The following is a 12,274-nucleotide window of genomic DNA, read 5'->3' as shown; positions in this document are numbered from 1 at the left end:
GAGTCCAGGGTCTCTGTGCGGGGCTGTGCCCAGGGCTGGGCAGCGTCTGCTCCTGTGGGTGGCTGGAAGGGTCACTCCACGGTCTGTGAGCAGAGTTTCCTCCTCCACTCCTCCCAGAATCAGTGCCTGCTTCCCTGGGCTGGTGGAGAGCCGGGCAGCTTTGCCATCGCTGCCCAGTGCCAACCAAGGGGGACCCAACACCCACGGTCAGCCCAGGAGTCCTGGCCATGCAGGCTGTCCGAGCACGGGGATCCCGACATGAGAGGCTGGGCCAGGCCTCCATCCCCAAGAGCCCCAGCAGCTTCAGGCTTGCATGGGTGTTTGGGGCCCCAGGTGCTCTGCATCTCTGTGCAGACATGGCAGTTGTGGACCCATTCCTCACCCACTGGCTCCTAGACAGAGGCAGCCGTCCTACGCCTTGCCTCTACCCTCGTCTCCTCACCAAGCCAGTGATGTCGGAGGCCCTGGCTCAGCCCTGGCAGGTGAAATCTTCTCAGCTCCCCTTAAAGCCCTGGATTTCCCTGACCAGAAGCCCAGGCTGGCTGGGCCCAACAGTGACTTTGCTCTCCATCTAAACAGCCCTCAGCAGCAGCGTCGAGCCTCTCCACGAGACTGGCTGGCTTCGCAGGTGTGTCATCCAGGGTCTTTCCCCTTGGGGGTGCTGGCTCTAGCCTGTATTCAGGGCTGGGAATGAGATGCAGCCAGGGCCTTCCCCTCTGGGGTGCTGGGTCCAAGCCAGCCCCCTGTCATGGTCTAGCCTGCATCTGGGGGCTGGGAATGAGATGCAGCCAGGGCCTTCCCCTCTGGGGTGCTGGGTCCAAGCCAGCCCCCTGTCAGTAGGGAGAGCCAGCTCTTGGTAGGCAGAGGGGATGGTGTGCAGTTCCTAGCAGGGCACCTGTCTGTCACAAACTACCCCCGGCTGGCCCCCCATGACCCCCTCATCTATCTCTGGCCTGGACTTGGGGGATGAGCTCCCATCTCATCCCACTCCAGGACACACTGGCAGAGACAGCTTGCCCTGTTGCTGCCAGGGCGTTTGCTCTCCAGGACTGTCGGCACCTTCCACCTGGCCCATAATCGGTCATTCCTGCCCTGACTGACCAGGGCTGGGTCCCTGGAGGGGATGAGATGGGGTGGACAACGTGACTCAGGAGTGGGGGTTCCCCTGGACCTGGCTCTCCTGGCCTGTCTGCTGACCCCGGGTTCAGGGATGGAGCTGTGTGGAGCCGCACTTTTCGTTTCAGGGTGAGTTTCGTATTTCGAAACTTCTGGAGTGAAATATGCACAAACCCAAAATCCAGAAACCCTGGGCTGCCGGATTCCGACTGGCTGAAAAACCCAGAAACGGGAAATGAGAGCGTTGTGTCCAGGCCAGCCTGGGCTGCTCTCTGACAGCGCTGTACAGAACGAGGCGCGTCTCCGAGCCATCTGGCTGCCAGATCAGCCCTTGCTCCAGCTCCGGCTCCTCAATCTGCTTCTCACTGCCGCTCGCATCCCGGCCACCGTGGCTTCGCTCTGCCTGTTGCTGCTGCCGAGCTGTCACTGACCGGGGCTGGCTCGCGCTGCTTGTGCCCTGGCTCCGCGCTCTGCGAGACGCTTGTTTGTTCTGTCCTCGTCCGGGGGCCATAGCCTGGACGTGCCCGGGAGCCGGACCCCCACCCCGGGGCAGACATGCTCTGGGGCCCAGGCTTGGGGGCGGGTGTTGTGTCAACCGCCCCTCTCTTTACTTGGCAGGTGGCAGGGTGAAGACATGGAAGAGACGCTGGTTCATTCTGACCGACAACTGCCTTTACTATTTCGAGTACACGACGGTGAGTGTGTCTCTCCGCCCCCCCGGCCAGGTTCATGGAGCTCAGCTGGTGCACAGGGCGGGGGAATTTTCAGAAGGCTGGCTAAGGCTGTGGGGCGACCAACTTCCTCCCCTCACAGCCCTGCTCCTGGGGGGCAGCCAGTGGCTGGCCAGGGCTGGAGCCACGCCCTTGGAGGAGCAGATCTGGATGTCGGTGGGTCCCCGCAGCTCTGTGGCTAACATTTTCCCTCTTTGCTTGGCCTCCTGCAGGATAAGGAGCCTCGTGGCATCATCCCCTTGGAGAACCTGAGCATCCGCGAGGTGGAGGACTCCAAAAAGCCCGTGAGTCTCTGCATGGCCCCTGCTCGTGATAGGAGGGGGAATCTCCAGCTGGGAAGTTTCTCCTTACCTGGCTTTGTGCATTTTTCCAGCAGAGGCCCCTGGGGTCTGTGTGTTTGGGGGATGTAGTGTGAATGTTGCCCCGGCCCCACAGGGCAAGGAGAGAGCCTGGGGCTGCAGCATTCTCCCCTCATGACCAGGCACATGGGGCGGGGGCTGTTGCTCCTTTAGTGGGGGCAGCTGGCTGCAGGGCAGCACTGGTGTCACTCATTCAGACCTGCTCGCTTCTTTGGCCCCAGATGTCCAATCCTTCCCTAGCAGAGGATGGGCTGCCCCCCCCCCCCCCCGCCCATCTCCAGCCCTCGGCTCTGCAGCAGGCGACTGGACCGGGCAGCTGCAGCATCGTGATTGCTACAGAGGCATTTCTTGTTGCACACTTAGTGTTTCACCCAAAGGGGGGACATTCCCAGGCTGTAACTGGACGGGAGGGCACGTGTGACTCCCAGGGTCTTCCCTCTACCCTACCCCTCCCCAGGCATGGCCCCAGGACCCCTGAGCTGCAGGGGCAGGTCCCATGTGCCGGACTGGAGGCCGCTGCTAAAATGTCTCCTTCCTTCTCAGAACTGCTTTGAGCTTTACATCCCAGACAACAAAGACCAAGTGATCAAGGCCTGTAAGACGGAGGCAGACGGCCGAGTGGTGGAGGGGAACCACACGGTGTATCGCATCTCGGCCCCCACCCCCGAGGAGAAGGAAGAGTGGATCAAGTGCATCAAGTGAGTGTTGTTGCCTAGCCCCTGTGGCGGGGGGATACGGCCTGTGCACTGGGCCAGGTTCTCTGGGCTGCCCCTGCGGAGGGAGGGTGCTGCACTGGCCGGGCCGTGGGACCGGGGTGACCGGCGTACATTCTCCCAAGACCTGCCCAAGGTTACCCAGAGTCTGTGGGAGAGCCTAGATCTCCTGAGTTCTGGTCAATTCCTTTGCTGCCAGGCCACCCTTCCCCACTGGGGTAGCAGCTCCTACGTCGAGCTGGGGACAGGATTGACCTGGGATTTCCCTGGTCTCTTGGGTCTCCCTTTCACACGTCCTTTCTCCCTGCCCAGGGCAGCGATCAGCAGGGACCCCTTCTATGAGATGCTGGCAGCGAGGAAGAAGAAAGTGTCCTCCATGAAGAGACATTAGCAGCCTGGGCCAGCCGAGTGAGGTCGGCGGTCTCGGGCAGCAAGAGGCTCCCCTCCCCTGGAGATGGAGAGAGCAGGCTGCCAGGCAAGGGCCTCTCCCGCAGCCCAGCCCAGCACAGCCTGAATTCCCAGGGACTAGCTTCAGCTTTTGCAATTTCTTTACCATTGGGGGGTGGGCAGGTGTTTGGGGGTGGGGCTGGGAGTCCTAGGGCCACAGTGATGAGTCTGCAGCTACGTGAGATGAGCAGGGGCTTGGCGCTGGGAGCTCCCTTCTGGGCTCCCTTCCCAGGGAGCCGTGTTCAGCCCATGTCCCGACGGCCTGGGGGAGAGGGCCAGAGCCGCCTACAAGTGAGACACTTCACCTGCAAGGAGCTCAAGGAGGATTTGTCAGCAATGCCGTTTCTACCCAGCTGGAGGTCCCTGAGGCCGGCCGCCAGGGCTGGCAGGAAACGTGGCGCATGCTCTCTGGGGTGTGGATGTGTATGGGGGCCCAGGCAGCCTGCGTGGGGCGGGGCAGGGCGGATGGGATGGGAGCTCTGGCGGGCGTGCCAGCGAGGGGCTGGGGGCCCTGCCCAAGCCTGGGGCTGCCTCCTGCTTGACTGCTGTCTGCCCACGCATACCGTACACCTGCCTCTGCTAATTCCCCTGGGGGAGGGAGCTATAGCCACTTGGCATGGCCCCCAGGGCTGGGCACTCGTTTTAAAGCACTTGGGGTGTGTTCTGTCTGTTACTGCTCAGTCGGGGCTGGGCCGCTCAGTCGCAGGCGTTTCGTTTGGGAGGGGGGTGGAATCGCTAAGTGGGGAGGGCGGGAGCCGGCCGGTGAGCCTGACGTGAGCCAAGGGGAGCCCATGTGCCTTGCCCACCCACCTACCCTCGTTCTAGAGGGCACTGGTCTGTCCTGGGCTCCTTTGACGAGCCCAGTGAGTTCTGGAACACACAGGGGCAGCTGGGCTCGTTAGAGATGGGCGCAGACGGGCCCAGAGGTTCTGGGAAGGGGAGGCCAAGGGTCCGAAAACCATCATTGCGCCCTCATGTAGCCATAGCTTCCACAGATGCGCAGTGCCACGCAGCAGGGCCGAGCCGACAGCAGGAAGCCTGCGGCCCTGGCCTTCCCCGGGGTCAGCCTGTTCCTGTAGCTGGCACCCCTGGGCCTCGTGGGCTGCGAGCAGGTTCAGCAACATCCCAGGCACACTGAAGCAGCAGGGCTGGGAAGCATGGGAAGGGGGACGAGTGTCCTGGGAAGGGCTGGAACCTGCCTGAAAGGCAGCTGCTCTCAGGGGCTGAAGGAGAGGTCAGTCTGGGGAACAGGATTCCTCTGGAAGCTGCCCAGGCTCTAGCAGCCTGGTGCCCCAGCCTGCACGGCCCCCTGGCCCTGATGCACTGGGTCTGGAGAGAGGCACCCACAGCAGTATTAGTCTATTTATCAGAGGTGTAAATATTCTGTATAGTTTTCTCCTTTAAGGTTATTTTGTAATTGTTCAAGTTCTGTGCAGAGGCCTCTCCGGCAGGGCGGGCAGCGTTTCAGGGTTTTTTAGTCTGATTCTAACTCCTTGGTTTTTTGCCACGGCCTTGTAAACTAGCGCTGAGGACCTGCAGCAAATAAATGTCAAACCTCCGCTCAGCCTCCGGCTCCGGCTCCTGTCTCGCTTGTTCTCTCCATTCTCAGCTGCCTGGGGAGGGGTGCTCACCACAGCCTCTGCTCCTGTGGGAGAGCATATCCCTGCGCTTGGAGCTCAGCAGGGGCAGCGGTATTCAACGAAACCCAAAGAGCTGCGGGTCAGGGGCCCATCTGCAGCCCTGTTGGGGGATCTCTCTCCCTCGCTGAGCTCACGCCCTCTGGCCCCACAGGACCCAGTGAGAGCTCTGGGCACACTGTCATGAGTCACGCTGCGTGGGGAGCCTGACACCCCTCCATTCTGGCCTAGGGAATAAGTCAGAGCCAAATCAAACGGTCTGGCACTGCAGAACACTGGCTGGGTAGAGGCCCTGCAGTGTGCTGTGCGGGTCCCACTGTAATGGGGTGGCCTGCTCCTCTCCCAGACCTGGAGGACTGGCCCCTGCACGGCCGAGCTAGCTGTGTCCATTCCTCTCTTGCCCTGTAGTCTCACCTGGTCTTGGGGTTCCTGCTCTTGGCCTGAGACACCCAGACTGTGCGCGCTGCACACGGCCACTGCAGTCTGGCCCCACAGGCATCTGAGTGTGGTATGTTCCCCAGGGCCGCCCCCCGCCTGTCTTTGCTCTGCATCAGCCAGCCTGCTTCTACCCGCAGCTCAGGAAAGAGGCGGGCAACTTGGTAATTCAGTTTGGGGTCGTTTCTTCTATTGCCCTTCCCTGGGGGAAATGGCTTTGCCTTTGGAAGGACGGGGCCTGGGAAAGGGGTGGTTTTAGCCCTGCGGTGACACTGGCCTGCCCCCCGTGTGGGGCCCCACAGACAGGATGCAACGTTGCAAAGTTAAACAAGGGAGGCACCATGCTCAAAGTGAGGCCTGTGACCGCAGCAGGAGCCAGCCGTTCCACCTCCAAGTCAGTCAGTGAACCCGCAGGGCTGCCGCGACCGTGTCTTCAGCCACCCCCGAGGGTCCTGGGGCTCTGCCAAGGGCCCCTGCCCACTCCAGTTATCTGGGCCGTCAGCGGCTCCAGCCCTGCGGCTTTCGGGGGCTGTGATGGGCACAGGCCCTGGTGTTCCCTCAGTTAAACCTGCCCAGTAGAATCTAGGGACCGATCTGCTCTGGTGAAACCCTGACACGCTTGGCCACGTCAGTGGCTCACGGGGCAAAGGCTTTCCAGCCCTCGTGCTACTACGCCTGCTTCCCAGTGGTTTACAGGCTCCCACTGAAGGGCAGCTTGTAACCCAGCCGAGGTGTCCTGGGGGCCTGGATTGCTGCTGTGATGCCCCCAGGTGAAAGAACGTGTGATGCAGGGGAGCAAAGTCACTGGTGCTCATCACTGGCCCCCCCTTCCCCTACTAGTGATGCCAACCTCAACTCCTCGCCCCTGCGCTTCTCCCACAAGCACCTCCCCTTGCCCTCCCAAGTCTGGCGTGAACTACCTAGAGAACTACCTGTCTCCAGGAACTGGGCAAGTCAGGAAACATGCTCCTGTCACCCCATCTTCCCCTGCCCCGGTGCAAGCTGCAATCGGTGTAAGTCCATAAAGGTGCTCCTTGGCAGTGCCCTCTAGCTTCAGGGGGCCCCAGTCCAGGAGCCCTATTGTGCATCCCTGTTCTCACAGTGCTGGAGATGTGGCTGGGGCCTGCCTGCCTGCCCAGAGAAATGAGAACTTGCTGCAGCGCCAGATGCTGATACACGGCTGCAAACCGCCCACGTTTGTCAGGCCTGGTTAGATCAGTTACTTAGTGGGGTCCCAGGGCTTCCATGGGCTCAGATGGGGACTCTCCACATCTGGGGTGTTGTGGCACTGGGCTTGATGCCACAGTCCCCGCAGGGGAACTTACTTGCTGAGCAAAGCCCTATGTTCTTCTCCGAGTGCTTGCTCGTGTCTATTCCAGTTCGGTGTGTGTGCCGTGTGCACAGTCGTTGGAAACTTTTTCCCCCGCAGCACCCATCGGGTCGGCTGCGGAGCCCCCGGGAGTGGTGCCTTCATGGCGCTCAATATATGACCCTGCCGACCCGGCACCTCCCCAGTTCCTTCTTGCCGCCCGTGCCGGTCGTGGGAATGGCAGGGGCTTGCTCTCGCAAGTGCTCCCCCAGTTCTCCGGCTAGTGCCAGAGACGATGCAGCCGCTCCAGGCAGCGATTCCATAACTCCGACCCCACCTCCGGGGTAGGGTCGGGAGACCCCTAACTGGAACCGACACGAGCAAGCACTCGAAGAAGGTTACTCACCTTCTCCTAACTGGTGTTCTTCGAGATGCGGTGCCCGCGTCCATTCCAAACCCGCCTGCCTTCCCCCTGTCGGAAGGACCGGCAGGAAGGAACAGAGGAGGTGCTTTTCATCGCCCCTACTGAGTGTGGTGAAAAGCACTTCACAGGTTTCCCAGTTTTCACCAAACTCAGCTGGGTTCTGGCCAGAGGGGGCTGGGGACAGCCAGGTATGCAGCCCTCTAGCTGGAAGGGGCTATGGAGGGACGTGGCTGCCATGTGAAATGGCTGCAGTAGGCCCAGCCCCAGGTTGGTGACCTAGCAGAGGATCTGTTCCCCCAGGTGGTCTCATTCCAGTCTAGCAGCACGAATGGCCCCTCTTGTCCCTACAGCCTAATCCTGTGGCGTAGGAAAGCCCCACTCCCAAGTGCCTCCTGCTCCAGGAGCCATGGGCTGAGAGTCCTGATCTGTATGTTTTCCGCTTTCTCCGCAGGCCCTGGAGACAGCAGCTCCCAAGGTCGTTCAAAGCGCCACCCCTTGTTTCAGCCCCAGAGGGACGTTTCCCCATGGTCCCGTTTGTCAGCTCTGCAGGCCAAGCTTTGGCGGCACAGGCTGAGCTCAGCGGTGACCCCAAAACCCCTTAGCGCCAGTTGGCCAGGGAATTACAGTCCACACGTGTGGGTCTGGTACGTACATTCTGGGGCACCAAAGACTGCCACGTGAGGGCTTCAATGAAAGCTGCGGTCACAGGTCGCTACTATTGTGACGCCCGTCCAGCTGCGATGTCAGGAGTTCTGGAGAGACGCCCGAGAGATGGGCTTCGTGTCTGTAGCAGGGGCTTCGTCCCCAGCCGAGGTGGAGAAACAGGTTTTGTGTCTGAGGAGATGTTTCATTGCTCGCTCGCTCGCGGGGGATGTACTTTAGGCACTGTAAGGTAAGGCAATGGTGCGGGGCTCGCTGGCCTGGGGCTGGGGGACATGGGCTCCTGGCAGCAGATGTACGTGGGTGTCAGACAGGGTCCTGGACCCCTGCTCCAAGCAGCCCTGCCATCATGCCCTGGCAGGCGGTGGGGCAGCCCAGTGACCCCTGCAGGAGGTTCAGCTTGGGCAGGGCGAGGCCCGCTGGGGCTCGGCTCCACCTGCGTCAGGCCAGCGCTGCTGAGCCAAGTGCAGATCCACAGGCCCTGCGTGGGATTTCAAAGACTGCGGGGACTTAGAGCACCAGGCCACCCCGCCGTCCCCTGCAGCTCTGCGTCCCGGAGGCGAACGGGCACTGTGCTCTCAGGCCACTAGGGGTCAGTGTGCCCTCAGGAGCCCAGCAGGCTGCGGCTTGTGGGTCAGGGTCAGGCAGCTCCCGCGAGGGGCAGCCAGGGCTACGTTTGTAATGAAAGAGGGGCCAGGGCTCAAGCAACCTTTTCACGTTCATCATTGAGGCAGGAAGCCCAGGGGGGCCAGGGCTCCAAGCTGCTGGGCCCTGCGGAGCCGGGGCTTAGCCCTAGCGCAAATTAAGCACTGGGGGCGGCTTAGCACTTTCCGCCGTGGGCAGCCCCTGTGGGGGTGGCCGGGCGCCCTGTCCCAGCTGCCCTCCTCCCTTGCATGGCAGAGATCAGTCTGCCACCTCCAGCGCAGCATGCTAACGGGCTCGGAGTCTGGCTCCAGCCCGGAGAGCTCCCTCACGGCCGTGCCCCCTGGGTCTCAGCCCCGGCACGCAGCTGGGCTTTCGGTGCTGTGAGCTCACTGCGTGAGCAGGGCTGAACCATGAGCTCAGCCGGACGGGTCAAGCCCGCAGGGGGGTGAAGATGGGCCCAGCACAGCCTGGCTTTAATCCTGCTCTGATTGTTGCAGGGAGACCCCGCTGTGGCACTGTGATCTCACTCATGGTGTCCTCATCTTGCACGGGTGATGGTGATTCACTGGTGACCAGTCCACCCAGCCATGCTGGCTGCTGCTGTTCCTTGTGGTCAAGCCAGGGGTGGATTAGGGTTTTATGGGGCCCCTGGGCCAGAGCAAGTGCAGGACCCTCCCCACCTGCAGTCCCCTCTGCCCCCCTCCCAGCGCTCCTGCTGGGGAGCAGGGTCACGGCACAGGGGCCCCCATTTTTCCCAGCCCCCCAGTTGGCCAGGACCCCTGGGCATGGGCCCTCTTGGCCCAGTGGCTGGCTAATCCACCACTGGGTTCAGGTACTTCCAGATCCCAGAGAGTAAATAGTCACATGCAGGAGAACAGGGCGAAGGGGAGGTAGAGGCCAGTAACCAGGTGTCACGGAGCGTGGGGGAGTCCAGGCCCTGCACCCCTCTTCCTGGGATTCACTGAGACTCTCAGCCAGCCAGTAAAACAGAAGGTTTATTGGACAACAGGAACACAGTCCACAACAGAGCTTGTGGGTACAACCAGGACCCCTCAGTCAAGTCCTTCTGGCGGAGCAGGGAGCTTAAACCCCAGCCCTGGGATTCCCTGCGTTCCTCCACCCAGCCCCAAACTGAAACCAACCCCCCCCCAGCAGGCTCCCTCCTGCAGCCTCCGTCCACATTCCTGGGCAGAGGTGTCACCTCCCCCTCCCCCTCCTGGCTCAGGTGACAGGCTCTCAGGTCTCCCCTCCCCAGGGCACATTCCCAGGTCAACACTCCCCCCTCCCTGCTGCGTCACATCTTCACATCAGGCCAGCAGGCAGTGAGCTGTAGGGGCAGCAGGCAATACGTGGGGGGTTAGGGGGGAGGTGTGGGAGATGCTGTGCAAGGGGGAGGGGTAGAGGTGTCAGAGCTTCACCTTCATTGTATAGGCAGGAAGTTCCCCACCTTCCAGAAGTGAGCAAAGAGCTGCCCTGGAAACGGGGATCTGCTGTCACCTTTCCAAAATGCAAATCCACCTCCCTGCACAACAGATAACAGGTGCCTAATTGGGGGCCCCCCCGGCAGACACTCAGTGTGGGGCCCTGCCAGCGCTGATGGCCTGTCAGCATCACCTGGGCCCAGTGAGCAGCTCCCAGGAGGAATGGGAGAAATGTCCCTCAGTGGGGCTAAGGCTGAGCCATGCCATGCCGGCCCAGGGGCAGAGGGAGGTGTAGCTAATGCGAATGCTGCCTCTGGCTCCTGCTGGAGTGACTGCTGCAGGCACAGGCCTGCTGGCAGGGCGTGGACACCCTCGCAGACTGTGCTGGAAACCTCGGGTGCAAAGAGGAAGGTCAGTAGGTTCATGCTGGCTGGGGCATCACGGGTGAGCCTGAGGGGCAGCCCAGGCCTATGGGAGGGGCCGGCTCAGAGGACATGGCAAAGGTATGCGGTGGGGGGGGGCAGTAATTCTAGGCTGCACTGGCTGCCTTTTTGGAAAGGGAACTCTTCGCGGAAGGAGGAGGAGCCACTGCAGAAACTGCCCAGGGACACGTTCCCCTGTCTCTCTAACACGTGGCAGGGTGACTCTGCAGTAGAGGCAGAGAAGGGACAGGACATGGCTGGATGAGGCAGATTCCCCCTCAAGGAAATGTGCCCACGGATCTTTGCCTTCCTGCCAACTCCAATTGCTACTTTAAGTAGCTGCCAGGAGAGCAATCCCTCTGTAAGGTCCCTGGCTGCACCAGCTCCCGAGACGTCCCAGGCTCGCTCCCCAGCCAAAGGCAGAACTGCATGAGGGAGGGAGCCACAGCCAGTAGCGAGAGAAAAGAACAGGTGCTGGGGCTGTTCCCCTGTGCTGCAGGGCAGGGCTGTGATCTCTATGCTACCGGGGGAACTGAGGCACCGGGAGACCGAGTGACTTGCCCAAGGCACAGGAGAGCAGGGAATTGGAACCAGGTGTCCCAGGGCCCAGGCTAGAGGCTGGATCACTGGACTGTCCTTCCCCTCCACAGGGAGCCGATGGCTGTTACAGTCTATGGAGCTTTTCTCTGGATTCTGCAGAGTGCATTTGCTGAGCCCCTGGCGGTGGCATTTCACAGGGCATGTGTCTGAGCCAAGCCCCTCCGGGGCAGTGAGGGGAGTCCAGGATGCAGCGAGCTCAGCAGGCGGGCAGGAGGGGCTCTCCAGATGAATTGGCACTAGGGAGGAGCGGGAGGGACACAGGCAGCCAGGCTCCCGGCCATGGCAGAGCACCGCGTGTGAGGCCTGGTTGGATGGGAGGCGCTGGGCAGATGCAGAGCCTCAGCAGGGCCCTGCACCAAGCTAGGCGAGGGTGGGGACAGAGCGTGGGGACAGCTCGTGCTGCTGCCAGGCCCCCTGGCCCCGGCTGGCCGCGCAGGGGTGGGCGGAAGGTTCCGGCAGCTGGGCGGTTGGTGGCGGCTGTCCCCGACCTGGGGGGTTCCGGGGCAGTTGGAGCAGCCAGCTGGGGGCCTCCGCTCTGAGGGGAGCTTGGTGCCGAGCCGGCTCAGTGTGTCCGCTCGGTGATTTGGGAGGCACCAGGGACGGGGGCTCGACGAGGGAGCGGGGGGGATAGAGTCCGGGCAGTGGCTGTGGGGCTGGGGCTGGGCTGGGGGGAGTTGCCAGCTGCAGTTTGTGGGGCGGGGGGGGGGGTGTTCCTGGTCCTGCATGCGATCAGGCCCACTTGCCAGCCCAGTCAGTCTGCAAAGAGCCAGGCTAGAGCACGCGGGGGTGAGGCGCCCTGGCTCTGTCTCCGTTGCTCTGGGACACACCCCAGTGTCACGCTGCAGCCTTCCGGCAAGAGGGTTTGTGTCTTTAACTCTGGGCCTGTGCTGTGGGCTCACGGGATGGAAGAGGGGCTATGGAGCCGGGAGAGCTGTGGGGCTGGACAGAGCTTGGGGAAGAAATAGGGACCTGGATGTTGTGAAGCTGCCAGGCAGGATATAGGCCTGGGTCCAGGGGCCATACAGGCTGCCAGACCGTCCCGGGGCTGAAGGCGATTGGCGGCTGAGGGAGGGGGCAAGGTGGGGCTGTGAGAGTGGGTCATGGGGGGGAATATGGGGCTGCAAGAGGAGCTGGGGCTAGGGATGTGGGGTCTGAGGGAAAATGGGATGGTGGAGGCTATGTTAAGAATTGCCTCCTTCCTTGCCCTGAGAACATGAGGGACCTGTTGCAGCCTCTGTCTGGCAGGCAGCACCTCTCCCTGGGGTGGGGGTGAGGGCAGGTTTCCTGTCTCCTGTCCCCTCCCAGCAGCTGGAGCTGTGAGGGGGCAGAGGCTGTGCAGCCCTATAAATCTCACC

At 62.1% G+C, this 12,274-nt stretch overlaps 1 protein-coding gene across 6 annotated transcripts in view; it reads left to right on the top strand.

Annotated features, from left to right (window-relative positions):
* Nucleotides 1-4,930, top strand: part of CYTH1 (cytohesin 1) — a 42,821-nt gene extending 37,891 nt beyond the window's left edge. For all 6 annotated transcript variants that reach the window (XM_075119148.1, XM_075119146.1, XM_075119149.1 and 3 more), the window contains 4 exons: nt 1,735-1,811; nt 2,060-2,131; nt 2,750-2,904; nt 3,232-4,930. In XM_075119148.1, coding sequence (XP_074975249.1) covers nt 1,735-1,811; nt 2,060-2,131; nt 2,750-2,904; nt 3,232-3,310 — 383 coding nt within the window. In that variant the 3' untranslated portion in view covers nt 3,311-4,930. The remainder of the gene's footprint in view (nt 1-1,734; nt 1,812-2,059; nt 2,132-2,749; nt 2,905-3,231) is intronic.
* Nucleotides 4,931-12,274: the final 7,344 nt, after the last annotated feature.

The sequence above is a fragment of the Caretta caretta genome, chromosome 14 (genome assembly GCF_965140235.1).
Source record: "Caretta caretta isolate rCarCar2 chromosome 14, rCarCar1.hap1, whole genome shotgun sequence".
NCBI lineage: Eukaryota > Metazoa > Chordata > Testudines > Cheloniidae > Caretta > Caretta caretta.
The sequence above is the reverse complement of the archived record's forward strand: the minus strand, read 5'-3'. Positions and strand labels throughout refer to the sequence as shown.